At 45.2% G+C, this 17059-nt stretch overlaps 1 protein-coding gene across 1 annotated transcript in view; it reads right to left on the bottom strand.

The window, feature by feature from the left end:
• DCC (DCC netrin 1 receptor) overlaps window positions 1-17059 on the bottom strand; it is a 364131-nt gene that overhangs the window by 175405 nt on the left and 171667 nt on the right. The window contains exon 7 of the mRNA XM_075740931.1: window positions 3370-3526. Coding sequence (XP_075597046.1) covers window positions 3370-3526 — 157 coding nt within the window. The remainder of the gene's footprint in view (window positions 1-3369; window positions 3527-17059) is intronic.

Below are 17059 nucleotides of genomic sequence, written 5' to 3'. Positions count from 1 at the left end.
TGTTCCAATGCCTGACCACTCTTTCGGTGAAGACATTTCTCCTAATCTCCAATCTAAACCTCCCCTGGCACAACTTGAGGCCATTTCCTCTTGTCCTTTTGCTAGTTACTTGGGAGAAGAGACCGATATTCATAGAATCATAGAACGGTTTGGGTTGGAAGGGACCTCAAAGCCCATCCAGTCCCACCCCTGCCATGGGCAGGGACCCCCTCCACTAGCCCAGGTTGCCCAAAGCCCCATCCAACCTGGCCTTGACCACTGCCAGGGAGCCAGGGGCAGCCCCAGCTTCTCTGGGCACCCTGTGCCAGGGCCTCCCCACCCTCACAGGGAAGAACTTCTGCCTCCCATCCCATCTCCATCTCCCCTCCTGCAGCTTCAGGCCATTCCCCTTGGCCTGTCACTCCCTGCCCTTGGCACCAGCCCCTCTCCAGCTTTCCTGGAGCCCCTGCAGGGACTGGAAGGGGCTCTAAGGTCTCCCCGCAGCCTTCTCTTCTCCAGGCTGAACAACCCCAACTCTCTCAGCCTGTCTCCAGAGCAGAGGTGCTCCAGCCCTCGCATCATCTCCATGGCCTCCTCTGGACTCTCTCCAACAGCTCCATGTCCTCCTTGTCCTGGGGACCCCCGAGCTGGACGCAGTACTCCAGGTGGGGTAAGTAATTCAGTAAGTAATTCTCTAAGAGCAATCGCTTCCAAAAGCGGTTTCTTTGAAAGGGTTGAGCTGTAAAAACCCCTTACGAGAGAGTTCAAAACACGGCAGACGCTTTTTTTCCGGATGGTTCCCGAAATGGCCGTGTGCCCTCCGCGTTGTGTTGGCCTCGGTGGGGCTGCCAGCTGTCACGCAAATCCTCCCTGCTCTCGAACCCGGGAAGATGGTTTTACTCCGGACTTCAAGTAATTTCTCTGACAATTCTTTTGCATCCCTGAGGTTCATGTCAAAACCAATATTTAGGATTTGTAAAGAGAAAAATAGCTCTTTTGTCAAAAATAATGGGTAAACAATAAAGCACTCAAAAATTCCATGGAAGTTTTGAAAGGAAAACGACATTAATTTTTCTCTCCCTGTGCATCTGAAAGTTTCCAAAACTACAGGTGCATATTCGAAAGTTTTAAACTCCAGGTGGTATTCTGAGTCTCTTGCCGGAGGGAGCATAGTAGAACTTTTATTTTATCTCTTTATTTGTTTAGTTATTCCACCACAGAGCTCACAGCCTTCTGCAGGAGACTCTTTAAGGCGGCGAGCATCTATTCGGCAACGGGACTACGGCTTCTTTCTGGTACCTGGGACTTTGAGCAGCACCAGGGAAATTATGGAAGAAAAATATTTTGAAGCGTAAGGGAATCCGGGGTGAGCTCTTTGTACATCTTTCTGAATCTCAGAAACACCACTACTTCAAGGCCTTAGATTAGAATATTAATTAGTATTTCTTTTTAACTGCTCAACTAAAAGGCTGAGGTAGAATATGCCTCGATCCAGCTGCGTGTGGCAACTCTGATGTTTTTAAGACAGAGTTAAATTAAACGAGACGTGATTACAACAGCACCCTGTCCCACTATTCCCAGTGACGATGGCTGCAGACAAACCTTAGGACCGAGATGCGCAAAAACATTTGATTCAGTCGCGTGAACCCCGATTTGGTACCCAAACGGGGAGCGACGAGGGAGCTGCTGAGCATCCTCGCTTCCCACCGAACTCATTCGTCACTCTTTTTTGCATCAGTTACTTTTCTAGGGCCAGTTAACATCTTCCCCGAGTGCCTCATGACCTTCAATATCATCCTGACGCTCCAGCGAGGTGTCGTCCTCGTTCCACAGTCACAACCGGAGACTCGGTCTGACGCAGGACGGAGAGCTGAACTCTGAACCTCTGCCCCATCTGTCTCGCTCTGCTCCTGTCTCTCTCCCTCTCTGCTCACGGTTCAGGCTCGGAGGGATTTGTGGAAGGTGAGATGCCGCGTCTGAGCTGTGAACCAAACCCAACGAGCCTGGCTCCTGCCCCGTGTTTTCGCCACAAACTCGCCCCCCCTGCCTACGTGCCGGTCATCCCAGAAGTGACACTCTGCTGCAGAAGACACCTGCCTCCAGCACCGGCCTCACAAATGCCAACTTGAATTTAAGAGCCTGATTTTACAGAGGGAGAGTGTGTTTCACGCTCTCATCCCAAGTGCTTTGGGTGTTGCGTCCTTTCAGGCTGCTCTGCCGCACGAGACGGATACATGTCTCTGTTAGGAGCATCCGCCTCCTGCAGCAGGTACTGCTGCTGCAGCTATCAACGTCTAAAAGCATTTAAACAAATTTAAAACAAAAATAAAATTAGATATGGCTATAAAGGAAAGCTGGACATTGTTGGAGATTAAGGTGAGAAGCTTCGAATGTGCGGGCAGGGGCAGGAAATTTTGCCTGCGAGGCTGAGCCCTTTCGGATGAAGGTTAAGCCCACGCTGGGGCCGAGGGGAGCTCACTTCGGTACCCGTGAGGTCCCACCTTCTTGAGGTCTCATGAATTCAACACACATCCGCTCATTTTTTAATTAGGTATACATTCCTATTCAGAAGCTCAGCTGCCATCAGCGCACGCACAAGTACCAGTCACCACCGGGTAGCTGAAGTGCATCATTAAGTCCAGCGAAACACAGGGCGGGATACTTCGAGCGAGTTCTTCGTAACGATGTACAGGAAGAGAAGAACACCAGATTTTTCTCGGGCATAAAGTCATTTATGAAGTCAGGAAAATAAAACAAAACCCAAGTAAATATGCAATGTACCTTCTGGAGTGTGAAATGAGCATATATGCTGAGGAATCACGCCAACTTCAAACTATCTACAGTGTCGTTGTCACAAAAGAGCTATCTGCTGTACAGCTCTAATCCACGTGGCTAGAAGGGCCCAGGCTGGGCCATTGTATCTGCAATCAGGTAAAATCCTCGCAACCCACTCCCTGGCTGTTTTCAAGGTCTCACTGCTCTAAAAACAGTCCTTCTCTCCGGTTGACTAGGGCTCAACAAATTCACCTCTGCCAGGGACGCAGAGAACACTTGAGCCTGTGTCTTCAGAAGAAGATGAACGGTAAAATATGGAGCTAACGATACTTTATGTTAGATGGCCAAGTAATAGCTGGAGGAGGGAAGATCCATAGACGTCACCGTCAATGCAAATGGTCCTTCATACCAAGACAATGAACACTGTTACATAAACGTTGATACGATGTCAATAAAAATACACGGCAACAAACGGCATTTCTAGCTTCACACTTCTTTTACCACCAGGAGAAGAACACATAGTCAAGAACCATTTGCAAGATACTCGTAAAAACCTGAGGCGCTCTTGGGACTATCCCCACATCCAGAGGAGACCCGTGGTCCGTTGACGCCTACCTGTTGACGCCATCCCTGGAGAAGAAGACCGTGTACGTCTGGACGCTGCCTCTGGCTTCTGCAGGTGGGCGCCAGCTGAGACGGACGAATCGGCTGGAGACCAAAACAGGGACCACATCTCGGGGGGCAGAGGGGAGGACACTGGAACTTGGGACAGCTGGAGGGGAAGGAGAGGAGTCAGTCAGAGAGGCAGGTGGCACGGGGGTGTCGGGGCGGGCGGGAGGGGTCGTGGTGGCCACGGCTGAGGCGTTACGGAACAAAGGGCCAAGGTGGCATGGAATAAGCGTGAATAAAATGACAGGGGATGAGAGAGAGAGAAAAGAAAAAAAAAACTAACAGTAAAATCACACCTAAAAATACACCATCCTCTAAATTGAACAGCAACACGTAAAACTCGAGTAGGCTACTTCCTCGGGATACTTGGGAATTATTTGTTGTAGGAGCGAGCGGTGCGATGCGTTCCTTTGTTCACTCCTATTTCACCGGTTTTGTCTCTTGTGCCCCAACAGCAGAAGTATTTAACCTCACAAACCAGCAACAACTGATCGCTCAAAGCCTGAAGCCTACTAACCCACCGGTCTGGGAAGAGCAGAAACTAAGTAGGGTGCTTCGGCACACGACTTTTTAGATAATTGTATCAAAGTGGGATAAAATGAAAAGGAAACGGTAGTGAGGCTTAATATTGTCACCGTTTCAGGTGGAAAAGTGTTTGGTCTAGGTGCGAAATCCAGCAATGGCTAAACTGCAATTCAAGCAGTAAAATTCATTTTAGAAGAGTACCTCTTCACAGAGTTTAAAAGTTTGGTTGTCGCCTGCCAAGTCCATGCGAAAGGTGGCCCATCAACATAAATGAAAAATATATTTCTTTTTTTAGCAATAATTCAAATGATCAGCTACATATTGATTTAGCACATGGGTCTTTTGGAGCATCCACAGTTACCTAACCTTCTCCGAGGGCAAACATGACATATAAAATCTGGCCCTGAAAAGTAGGCTTTCACCACTGGTATCGAACCAAAAAGCAATTTATTTTTTTCATTATTGCAAATCTTTTTTGGTCCGTCCCCGTGCGTATACTGTGAACTATATTAGTAGCATTAATTTACTGTGAGATCATTAACAGCGTTGTATTATCTAAACAGCTTATGAAGAATAGCTTTATGTAAAAACCCTGATGTTCACTGCATACTAGCTTAGCATTTTCGCACATCATGCCTAAATTATTATTAAACCCCATTAATATTGCTATTATTAATAACACGTATTATTACCCCTTACTTATTGTGATCAAGCCAAAACCAGAGGGAATTAAGGAATTTCCCAGTAGCGTTTCCAGTGTAATGATGTGTTGAAAGAAAATATTAAGCCATAGTCTGAGCTCTTTTGGCTGCAAAGTTGGGCTCCGTTATTTGCACTGAGATTGTATTTAGCGTCCTTAGTCATGGGCCACCGATCTAAATAATGTGCAAACACAAGGCTGAAGTGTAATTCTGTGTACGTTTATATTACGACGATGCGACTATTTTGCTTCACGGTCAGAGCGAGAAGATTTGGGCTTCTGGTCTATTCTATATGTTGACTCATGCATTAGAAGCATAAGTGCATTGTCTTCTTCAACGAGGGCCGCGGTAGGTAAACATGTCTAGAGGAGTACCAAGAGCATGACTGGATAAAAACACACAGATAAACCTACAGGGCTTTTTCAGCTGAGTTCTGGTACTTCAATCAAATACACCAATTCAGAAAAAGCTCCGTTATTAACTATTTTGGCACCTGAGGGCCTGCAGAAACTCTCCGTTCCCCCACGAACCACCTTGGTCCATGGTTCCTCCATCAGATATCCATCCTCTCAGTGAAGCACGGCAGTCTGGCACCTCTCCTCCATCAAAACCCGTTCAGTATTCAGAAACTTGGGGTACGATCAGCCCCAAGTCCAGACACGTACATTGAGCTGACTACGCGTACGTCACTACACATATTACGGGTGTCTAAGCTCGCCCCATAGAAAATGGGGAGATCTACCTAACGCAGACGACGGAGCCCAAAGAGCTACTCAACCTACCAAACGGTGGTATCTACCTTTAAACATGCTGAGTAAGTATCTAAAACCTGGAGGTGAATCCATACCCTTCATGACCTCACGGTGGACGCGGCAGCGGCTGACCTGCTAGGTGGCAACTTCTGAAAATAATAGCAAAAAACTGAGGTGAAAAGCAGCAAGATTGGGACTGAAACTCTAGTCCACCAAGTACATGTTTTACTCTGGCTTCCAGTAAACTGGAATCACTGACAAAAGCAATTTCACTTTTACCGTTGCCAGCAGTGAGTAGTAAACATATAGAGCATAGTAGTACAATATAGAGACACACACAACCTGAAATTATCTCGGCAAGTAACGGCTGAAATCCTTCAATCTTTCGTAGGACCACACAAGATCAATCCACCACTCGTTAAACCATCTTCATCAGAGTCTGACAGGCTCTGATTTTAGCCTGATGTGGTTGATATTAACTCCTTGTAAAGTGCATATTTCTCTGCTCTTCTAGGAGCGTGAATAATCATCTCTCTCTGGACAAAGTGAGCATAAAACCGGACCGTTTGGTTCATTTTCCACATGTGCAGATAACTATACAATCAACAGAGAAGGTCTGAATCTAGGCCTGATTGGAACTGATTTTCACGTTTCCATTTAGGAAGTCAAATGGAGCACCTCAAATTCAGAACCAAACCCTCCCTTATTTACAATCCAGAATCAGCTATGAGGTTTGTGACCTTATTATTATTATTTTGCCAGTATGACCCATCCTTGCACTCCTAAAGCCAACTATTTTTTCCCAAAAACGCAGGAATATGCCTGATGTAGGTGTTCAGGACCTGCCAGTCTTTATTTGTAAAACCCTGTTATAAAACACGTACGAGACCAAAGTTTTTGGGGTTTTAAACCAATTAATGGCAAAACTTGCTTTGCTCCAGCCTGTGCAGCCGGACCCAGCGCTGGAACCTACCGTCTTCTCCCCTCTCGCATCGTGCATGCCATCCCCTTTCACCACCGCTTCCCACGCACAGCGGTCATGGGCTGTTTGTAATTAAAAATAACAGGAATATGAGACCTAGCTCAAAGAAACAGGAGGGTTTTTGTAATGCTTTCCATAGCTTTTTAGATTTTAATTTTTTTTTTTACATATACGTAAACGTCCGCACATAGGTAGAGAGGAGATCCTATTAGCAGCAGCTACCTACCCTTTACATAGTGTTTTTAGGGACCACCAAAAGCTTATTTGGGATATACAAGAGACAATAAACGAAGGAAAAGAACAGCCTTGTCATTATATCCCACCAGGGATTCGATATCAAGAAGACCTAACATTATTATTGCTAAGCAGAGGTGGCAATAGATGGCACGGGTTTATTCATGAGCCCCTCCTGGTAAGAGACATGGGTGCAAATCCTCTAAATCCAAGTTATAAAACATCTCATGTTCTCACTCGACTGTTCGCAGGGCCTTCATATATAAATATACATATACACACCCAGACCTCAGCACACTTTTTTGTGCCTCTGTACAAAAAACACTCATTTTTTTTTTTTTTTTTTAAACATATTTACCAAGTCGACAAAAAGACGTTGTAAGTTTAAGACAACAGGTAAGTGGAGAAGTTACTGAGCACATAGAAAAGTTGCTCGTGGATGTCAGTAATATTGATGTAAAAACTATCCTGGTAACCTGCATTGAGGACCAACGCCTGAACTGATAAAGATGAGTTTGACTTTTCTGCTTTTAAAGCCATTAAAATTTGCATGTTTTTAATTCCTCGTGTTTAATTCACATCATAGAAGATTTAACAATTCACATAGAACGCTTAACCCTGTTATATACGTGCCATGTTGCCACATGCCTAAATTAAAAATTAAACTCATTTTTCAGGGGGATAAATTAATATGGAAAGAGCGTGGGCTATATATAGGCTGTATCTCACGGAAAGTGGTTCATTTTCATGACATTACCCATTTAGTTGTGGGTTTTTTTCAATAATAACCTTACCTAAGCAAAGCCTATTCAAAGCAGTTGCCGCTGTTTTACACTTCGAGCCTGTTAAAATAAGAACACCTATTATAGGCTATCTCTGCTTTTAAAATACTGTCCCTTAGAGCTTGTTGATGAGATTGGAAACTCGATCCTTTTTCAGCAAAAAGGAGAAAACCATCACACTTACAGACTTCAACCTCCTGCTGCAAATCACACTTTCCCTAAATATCCCACGTACCCTGAGATGCCAGAATGACAATTCAAGACATCAAAGGAAAATTTTCAGCCAAGACACTACCTCAAAATATTTTATGCCTTCTAACAACTATTTCAATTCCTTGATTTGTTTTTTTTTTTTGTTTTTTTTTTTTAATGTAGAGATGGATTTTTTTTATCTATTTCAGTTTTAAGACTTTTGAAAATTTCACTGAATGTAGTTAAACATAAAAGGAACATTCAGGGTTTAAGTTAAGCATTTCAGGAAAAAAAATAAAAATGTTTTATTCAAGTTAATATATAAACCTCGTGGATTAATTCAAGTCTCTTCCCCGCTCCCCCCTCACCCCCTGCATAATTTTCCTCGGGTTTAGCACTTTAAATCGGTTATTCGTACAGCATGAATTTCAAGTATGACATAAGAACGCGAATCTGTTCTCATCTCCAAATCCGCAGTGTTAAAAGGAAAAGCAATTTACAGGGACTTTTAATTCCAGAAATAACATCAAATACGTGCATATTGTCTGGTGTTGCTCAGTAAAGCCATAGCCTAGTCCATCCAGTCTTTCAGTGCACTCCTGCATTCAGAGAATTCAATCTTTTTAAAATTTTTTTTAATTTTTTTTTTTTAAATTCAGAACCTTTTTGACCCATCTTACACCTTCCATCGAGCAAACTGGGAAAGTTATAAGTGAGAAAAAAAGCTCGCTGCAGGCATATCCGTGATTCAAGAGACGCTGAGTATCTAACACCTAGCACCTGAAGAAGTGATGCACTCTTCCAGTAAAAATATCCTTAAACAAGATCTGCAATAGATACTGATTTTGGTGGATTCATCTTTTTTTTTTAAAATGTAGACCCTTTGAAAGAACCGTTCCCCTTGCATTTTACGGAACGCCCTTTTATTTTAACGGGGCTGTACCATTAAATGCCAGAACCGTGCCACAGAGGAGGTTTGCAGACCCGCGGCTGGCATCCGCACGGCAACGATGGCCTAAAAAACTTCATTATAATTTTTATTAAATTTTTAAATGGAGATTAAAAAAAAAATCCTTAATTTATGTTCTTTAAAAAAAAAAATAATATCAATCTTCATGTACATTAGGGAAAGAAATAGAACCACTCTAAAAAAAATGTTGAGGTGTAGAGCATGAGTTGCCTAATTTTACCTTAGTCGTGGATTACCTTAGTCAGATACTGTCCCAACCTGCTCGTGGTCGTAACCAGGAGCTGTTTTTCCTCCAGATCGAGGAAAACAACCAAGGATGGAGGTAAAGAACCTGGTTTCTGCACGAGACATATCCTTTGACGCAGGGAACCTGAGGCCAAGAGGCACCACCATCAAGTACATGCCTTGTGAGGGGAATGCAAGGGAAAAATCTGCATTTCACAGGGGCAGTGGAAAATTTCATCTGGAATTTCATGATGGAATGATAGATTTCATCACCCATCCTGCACACCGCTTCTAAAACCCAACGCTAACCTGCAGCGGGAAGACGCTCCCCGGGAAGGCCCTGGGACATGGATCCAGGAGCTCTCATCATCCCACGTCAAGTGATTAAATGGGTGAGGATTGGTGAAATGGAGAAACAAGAACCAAATGAACTGCAGTGCTCTGCTCTGATCATTAAATAATTAAATTTTGGTCTTGTTTCCACCAGTTCGGAAAAAAAGCAGACGTTCCATCAGATGACCTTTACGGAGATAGGAAATAGGTGTAATTTACTGTCCTAAGTAAGTATCAGATTGGACAAGTTACTGGGAGCTCATTACTTACGGCCAAAAAAAAAAAAAGCTCTTTTCCGCACAAGCAACTCCTATTACCTTTCCTGGGGACCATTTACAAAATTTGGCCTTTCCAGTTTTCATCCGGCCGATTCATCATACAACGGGGTTTCCAAGCATCGCGTTCAAAAGCAGTTCTTCAGGCGTCGTGTGCTCAAATCCATCCTCCAAACAGCGCACGCATCTACGTTTGACGTGTTCAGGCGCATCAGGTTTTACCAATGACACGGAGCACATGCCAGGGTGTCAGGGTATATCAACATATGTTTAGAGCTTTTCAGCCCATATGCAGCGATACTAATTTACCAAATAAAAGATCTGTCCTCGTTGCCGTACGTACTTCTTCCCTTCTGGCTTCTCGCACAGTAATTCATTATTACTTGGTGCCATAATGATGTTCTTCGAAACAAGTCATGCAGTACTAATTTTTATTATGCCTCTTTTATGACACTACGAACCTTGCTATAAATCACTGAAGTTCATGCGCATCAACAACGCCTGATGCCACTGTAGGAGGAAATTCACTCTCGACTCAGCACCTCGCGCAGGATCAGGCCAACAGCGCTTTCAAAACGTATCCAAAATATAAAATCTCACAGAGACCTGGGGAGATTTTGATGGTTCCACCCTATGCAATAACCACCACATCAGAAGCTAGATACACACTAGCGCTTCTCTTTTTCTCTCCAGCCTCGTTTTCTCAAACACAGGCAAGAGAGAGGTACGGAAGGGTAACAGCGTAATTGCTGAGTTGTGATAGAGGGAGGAAGGAGGCTAGTTATCCGCTATACGATGTGATCTGAAACTAGTAAATGGGGACACCTTCACAAAAAGCAAGCCAGTGCATCTCCTCCCACGCACTCCTCTCGATGGGGAGGTGCTGCTCACGCTCGCAGAGGAGCATCCATCCTTCCAACGTTTACTCTTTCAACCTCCAGCCTTGTTTTGTGCATGGACGGGCACTGGAGGGAAGACAGTGGGAGAAGACGACCAGGTTGCACCTTTATTTCTTCCAGAGAAGAGTCAACAGCTTTCATTTTTTCCTCCTTTTCCAAGAGGGAGAGCCCCTGAAGGGGTAGGAAAAGAATATGGAAGACAAGAGAAGGGCAAATGGCTGGCAAATGGGATGCCCACTGCAAGATCTGCAAGCTGAGATGCGATGGGGTGGGGAGCAAGAAGACAGGCCAGGAGAAAAGTCCAGGGAAAAGCACACGTTAAAATACAATTTGTCTGGATCCCCTAGAAGACTCAAAAGATGTGCTGTGGTTACTTTGCAATTCAGCAGTGCAATATAGAACTACAAGACCCCATAATTCCAATTAATCCAGGGCGGTTTGGCTCGATGGTTATACAGAAAGCTATTTTAAGGAAGCTGTAACCTGGGCACTTTGCTGCTGCTGAGCGTGCAAAACAATACCTTGTACAACTGTGGCCCGTTTGGGGAGTTAAGTATAATTATCTGAACCTGTAGCAGGACGTAGGCAGGAGAGGCAAGGCAAAGAGCTTTGTGCAGGGGCTGAAAGGAGGAGAGCATAAAATCATAGACTCTTTAAGGCTGGAAAAGATCTCTAAGATCATCAAGTCCAACCGTCAACCCAACACCACCATGCCTACTAAACCATGTCCCCAAGTGTCACGTCTACGTGTTTTTTGAACACAAAAACGTTCACAAAAAAAGATGAACACATCTATGGGGATGATAGTGTTTGCATTGTTGCAGTAAAGCTGCTTGGTCAGAGTTAGAAGACAGTGGTTTTATTTTTCTCAGATCATTAACTATTTGTCATCTAAGAGCTACTCTATGCAAAAAAAAAAAAAAAAAACAACCTAGGGTCAAGGCAATGAAGATGATGTCCTGCTGACCCAAGGTCTAAGGATGCTGGATGCGTGAAGAGCTGCCCGGCACCGCTATTCCAGCAAAGTTCCAGGTGTGACTGCAGCTCACCATAAAAAAAGAGACATTTTAGTGATTTTGCTTATTTTTGGAGAGCTGGTAATCCCCAGGCTGGCAGCTGCAGCCCTCCTTGGACATCCCCTCACCCATCACTGCTGTGCCAGCACAGCAACAGCACTCTTGGCACTGGCACGGCCACTACCTGCTATTTTCTTTTAAAGAGTCCCCTATAAACGACACAAACCACTTTCATATCATTTCTTTAACTGCAGTAAATCTGAGGTATTTCGGGTTTCATACCTGAGCTTGTGTCGGACACAGCTTGGCCAGCAGGTCTCCAAGAGGAGACTCAGACTGGTACGTGCACGCGCCTCTCTCTTCCCGTGCACGTGAAAGACAAGCACGCCTGTATGCACGTTATATTCCATTTCTTTCCTTTTATAGCTGAGAAAATTGCTATTCACATTCGCAAGGAAAAAAAAAAATCAATGGCAAATATGGCCTTAATGGCTGCTTACGTTCATGCAGTGAAGAGATATTAACTGACACTACGATGTTAAAAAAATAAAAATAAAAAAATACAAATTAAAAAAAAAAACCCAATGGGCAAACCCACCACTGATCAGCTCTCGCGTTCGGAGAAGCGCTACAGCTCTCCCCCTTGGAGCTGTGAAGGCAGGGCTGGCGTCACTGGGCAGGTGACATCTGTCATCATCAATTAGTCACTAAGAAAAATGGGAACGGGGGGGCGAGGGGCAATGGGCTGTTGATTGCAAGAAATTCAATCACCCGCAAATGCTCCCTGAGGAAAATGCCGGTCAGTTCATCTAGTCAGCCATCTCCAAACAATAGCTGCCGCCCACGGAAAAAAAGCAGAAATAAACTAAAGACTTTTAAAACAGCCAAGGGACTTGGAAGGCATTTCATGGTCAAATACCAACAGCGTTAAAACAGCCGCCACAAACGTTGTCATCATCTGTGGTGGTCGAAGCGCAGCAGGAGAGCGCGAGCGCATTCATTCGTTTTGTGAGGGAAACTCGGCGGTGCGGCAGTTGCTTCCAGTAACGACAGGGAGAGCGGCTGGAAGGTCAACCATTTCCCACTGTTCGTGATCAGCTTGTTCTCCTCTTCTTCCTCCCTTCTCATTTTTAATATTGGGACTACGTTGGAATCAAAACTGCACCCGCTTACTTTTGTTCCTTAGAGCACCCTGAAACAGCGAAAGCTTGGAGCACCTACCCAGGGGACCACACCTTGCTGCCACATCTGAGATTTGGCCACTCTGATGTCGGTGGACTTTTCAGGGAAGCAGACCGTGTACTTCAAACATTTGCTCACAGTTAGAGATATCAGTCAAGTCCCATCTCTAAATCGCGTTTTTTCCTCAAGTTATATTCACAGCAGCACGTAGCCATAGAAGTCCAACATTTAACACCAAGGAGACCTTCAAAGGTCTTCAGTCAACTGCTGTTTAAATGTATATAAGGAAAATCTCTGAAATTATTCTGAACATATACTCAATTGCTGCTACTCAACTCCCGTACGGTTTTGCTGATGGGCACACACGAGCCTCCAAGCCTCGACACGGTCAACTCGCGTGAAGCTTCAGCTCACGCCCACCTTGGCGGCTCTTCCAGGGATGGAGCCTCATCACCAAACCTGGCCTAGGCCGACAGCAGGATTTAAAATTCTGCTGCTGCCTTGAATATTTGGGCTAAAACCTTTGCTTTCAGAGAGCGCGCCACAAAGTAGGTCCCTCTGTCCATGTCAATAAGGTATTTTACAGCTGATTTAAAAATAATAATCATCGCAAGCTAAGAATCCCAAGCAAAGCAACAAAATGCTTTGGCATCACTCTTTTCTTAACAGCACGTCCCCTAATGCGGCTCAATGAGGTATTTACTCAGTATTTTAGTTCTTGTGGTTTCTATCCTTAGGCACCTAATTTTTCTCAACTACTATAGAACAAATCAGTCCTTTTCGGTAGCTCAGGCTTCCACCAGGCACATTAGTCCTTCTGAGTTTTTTTTCCTTAAATTTTAGTTCTCACTGTTACTCAAAGTTTTGGCAGAAGGTGGCATATGTTACCTGGTTTGTTCAGCAGATTATTTATCAAAATCACCGCCACGAGTGGGAATTTTCAAGGCAGCCACGCACGGCAAACGGTGATGCTTTTAAGGTGAATCTAAGGTGCACCCTTCCTCCTCATTTGAAAAAATGGAAAATTGCCAAACCAAGTGTGTTCATCGTTGGGCAGAGGTTCATACACTCTGGGACCAAGAAAAGACCAGGAAAAAGAAGTTCATAATACCATTTTCAAAGTAAGGTTTAAACAGCACGAAGGAAATAAGGAACAAGATGACAAAGCTAAACCTGGAGAACATACAAAATCTGGAGCGTTTCACTACCGAAGCATCATCTTGTACTCGGTGAGAAGCTTTAGGACCTTACGATCGCAAGGGCAGCCATGAAGTCTCAGGGAGACCAACTCCAAGGCGTGCTGCGCAACAGCGGGAATTTATCGTACTTCACTAAAATACCTGTGGGTAACCTGGCAAACCGACCTCCCTCCACCAGGAGCAAAACCACATCATCATGAGGTAGCAGCCTGCAAGCTTGAATTTTTTTTACTCCCAAAAAATCAAATCAAACTTTCTCGCAGCAGCTCTTCCTAAATATGCGAGGCTTTGAAAGCTGGTACACGATGGGAACAGTTTCAAAGGAAAAAAAAAAAAAGGAAAAATATTGCATTTCCCAGCCTTTTAAGTTATCTTTCCTGAACTGGACACGGTATGGGTCACCACGCCAAGGCTCCAAGGCTGCGCGGGTTCGGAGTATCTCCTTCCGCCACCCTTCTCCTCCAGCGTACATCTGCTAAGGTTTATCACCTCAATTCACCGGCTATTTCTTATCATCATTGCCGTAAAAAACTTTGCTCAGTCTGCCCCAGCCTTCCGCTCCCCTCTGTCTTGCAGAGAGGAGGATGTATCTCCCCAACTTGCGTTGGCAGCAACGAGCCCCTTCCCAGACCCGGTTAACTAACGCCGCTCGGGGAGGTGCTCCCCGTGATGAATCTGATCTTAACCAAGCCCTACAGCACCCACTTCCGCGGCTACACACCAAAATGAACTGAAATACATTAATCAAGCCATTTTACAGCAATTTTCCCAAGAAGGGAATTGAGTTTCCCAACAGACCCATGGTCCAGAATGCTTCTTAGGTCTCTCGATAAACTGCAGCAACCTGCCAGCTGGTTTTGCTTTACTGAGCATCTGCCACGTCTTGGCCACGCGAAAACTTAGGATAGAGTGAAGATCACAGAATTATAGAATCTTAAGGTGGGAAAAGACCTCTAAGATCATCAAATCCAACCGTCAACCCAACACCACCATGCCTACTAAACCATGTCCCAAAGTGCCCTGTCTACATGTTTTTTGAACACCTCGATGAACTCATGAGCTGCTTTCCTGCAAATGATATTTATCTGTAAGAGATCAGTTTTGACCTACACCAAAACCACCTACATATTGACCACGCAGCCCAAACCAGAGACAGGAAAGAAGAAAGATGACTACTAAAGGCATTCTGCCTGAATTTTAAGTGTCCTGGATTCAACTACTAGTTCTGCAGGATTTTTTAGCGTTAACATATAATGTCTCTCTTACACTGCTCCTATCTTCTCCCATTTGCACAATGAAATCATCACGCTTATTTTTCGTTGCTTTTTTCTGACATGAATTACAACGTACGGCATTCCCCAGGCGGGCAATAAAAAAAAAAGAAAAAGCTCCTAAATCACTTAGCTTGAGGCAGGAGACAACACATAAGTAAACTCAGCAATGTGAAATGCTCAGATCTTACAGAAATAAAAGTATCAAAACAGACTGATGAGGATCTAAGAGGACTTTTTCCATCTGCAATTGCCCAGGTGCCACAACTACTTTGCTCTTACCGCTACCTTTTTCCTGACATAGGAGTTACATCGATTCAGTCACTTTGAATTTCCCTTTCGGCCCATCATTTTATTGTATGCTCTGCGTAAAATTGCATGAAATAAATGCTACCATCCAGCGTGAAAATAAACAAAGAGAAGAGAAACATCTGTGTCCAAATTTCCTGGAAAGTGCCAAGTGAGATTTTAAATAATCTGGACAGCTCTTAAACGCTTTTTTTTTTTTTTTTTTTTTTTTTGTGAGGTGTACGCCAGCACCTTCAGCGAGACGCCGGGAGAGAACGGCAGAGGAAGAGGGTCAGCCGTGGAACCAGCCAACAACTCGAAACCACGCAGCCCACGGTGCGGATCCAAAAGCTCCACGTCTCCCAGATGTTTCCAGTGCTCGACAGCAAAGCTATACGGAGGGCTCCTGGAGGGATCTCCTCCTCTTTCCCACAGCTGCCCACCACCTCGGGACACGCACCTCCGGGACTGACTCCGATGTCCCATCTCTACCCACCGGGCAGTTTTAAAGGGATTCTAAAATCTTTGATCTTCAGCCTTTCTATAAGCATTTTAAATTGCCCTACTGATAATAAACAACTAAAAAGGAGAAGAAGGAAGGTGAGAGACAGAGGCAGCCAGATGAACGCCCAGACGGTACACTCGCATAACCCGGATCTCTTCAGCGACCTAAACCATCCTCCAAGACAGCAGCGAAAACCACTTTTGAGAGCCAGCGCAGCCGTGATGCGATGTGACGGTGCAGAGAGCCGGGTGGCAATCGCGGCGCGACGGCGCGTCAGCGCGCCCACGGTGAGTCAGCACTCCCGGCGCCATCCCGCAGCTCCGCTGGGATCTACGTTGCTGCTCATCAAAGCACCGGGAGCTCAAACAGGTCTGTCAGGAGCGAGACAAGGAGTCTGCTGCAAAAGAGCAGCAGCTTTAATAGGCGAAGACGTGTTTAACGTAAAGGAAAGGCAATGCCTACCGAGGATGAGAGAGTTGTGCGTGGGTTATTTCCTCTCCCTGTGTCACAGAAATCACCGGTTTAAGAAAGCCTGTGAATCTTCAGCAGAGTAAAGCAAAATCATCCGGGAGCTGGAAAACTGCCAGGTGCCCTGTGCGAGATGTGCGTTGCACACCCAGGTATCTCGAGGACAGCGCTTTTACGAGAGAAAGATTTGCAGTTACTTTGACCTTCCGCACTTTAAAAATAAACTATATGACCGTGCCCGGCATACGAATAATTTGTGGAGATGTAAATTTTAACAGTAAAAGGTTCTCGCTATCAGCAGATGACCCCGACGTTACCTCCAACGTAAGCAGGCAGGCTCAGCATCCCACCGTGCGCGTACCTTCAGGAGCTCATGAAAGGCCTATCTATTACTGCTGAGGCAGACCTGGGGCTCTGTTCTTATACAGAATCATCGAATCCTTAAGGTTGGAAAAGACCTCTAGGATCATCAAGTCCAACCATCAACCCAACACCACCATGCCTACTAAACCATGTCCTGAAGGGCCACGTCTACACGGTTTTTGAACACCTCCAGGGATGGGGACTCCACCCTCTCTCTGGGCAGCCTGTTCCAGTGACTGACCACCCTTTCAGTGAAGACATTTCTCCTAATCTCCAATCTAAACCTCCCCTGACGCAACTTGAGGCCGCGTCCTCTTGTCCCATCGCTTGTTCCTTGGGAGAAGAGACCGACCCCCACCTGGCTACCCCCTCCTTTCAGGGAGCTGTAGAGAGCCATCAGGTCTCCCCTCAGCCTCCTCTTCTCCAGGCTCAACACCCCCAGGTCCCTCAGCCGCTCCTCATCAGACTTGTGCT

The sequence above is a fragment of the Balearica regulorum genome, chromosome Z (genome assembly GCF_011004875.1).
Source record: "Balearica regulorum gibbericeps isolate bBalReg1 chromosome Z, bBalReg1.pri, whole genome shotgun sequence".
Lineage (NCBI taxonomy): Eukaryota > Metazoa > Chordata > Aves > Gruiformes > Gruidae > Balearica > Balearica regulorum.
Note: the sequence above shows the minus strand (reverse complement) of the source record. Positions and strands in the feature narration are given on the sequence as shown.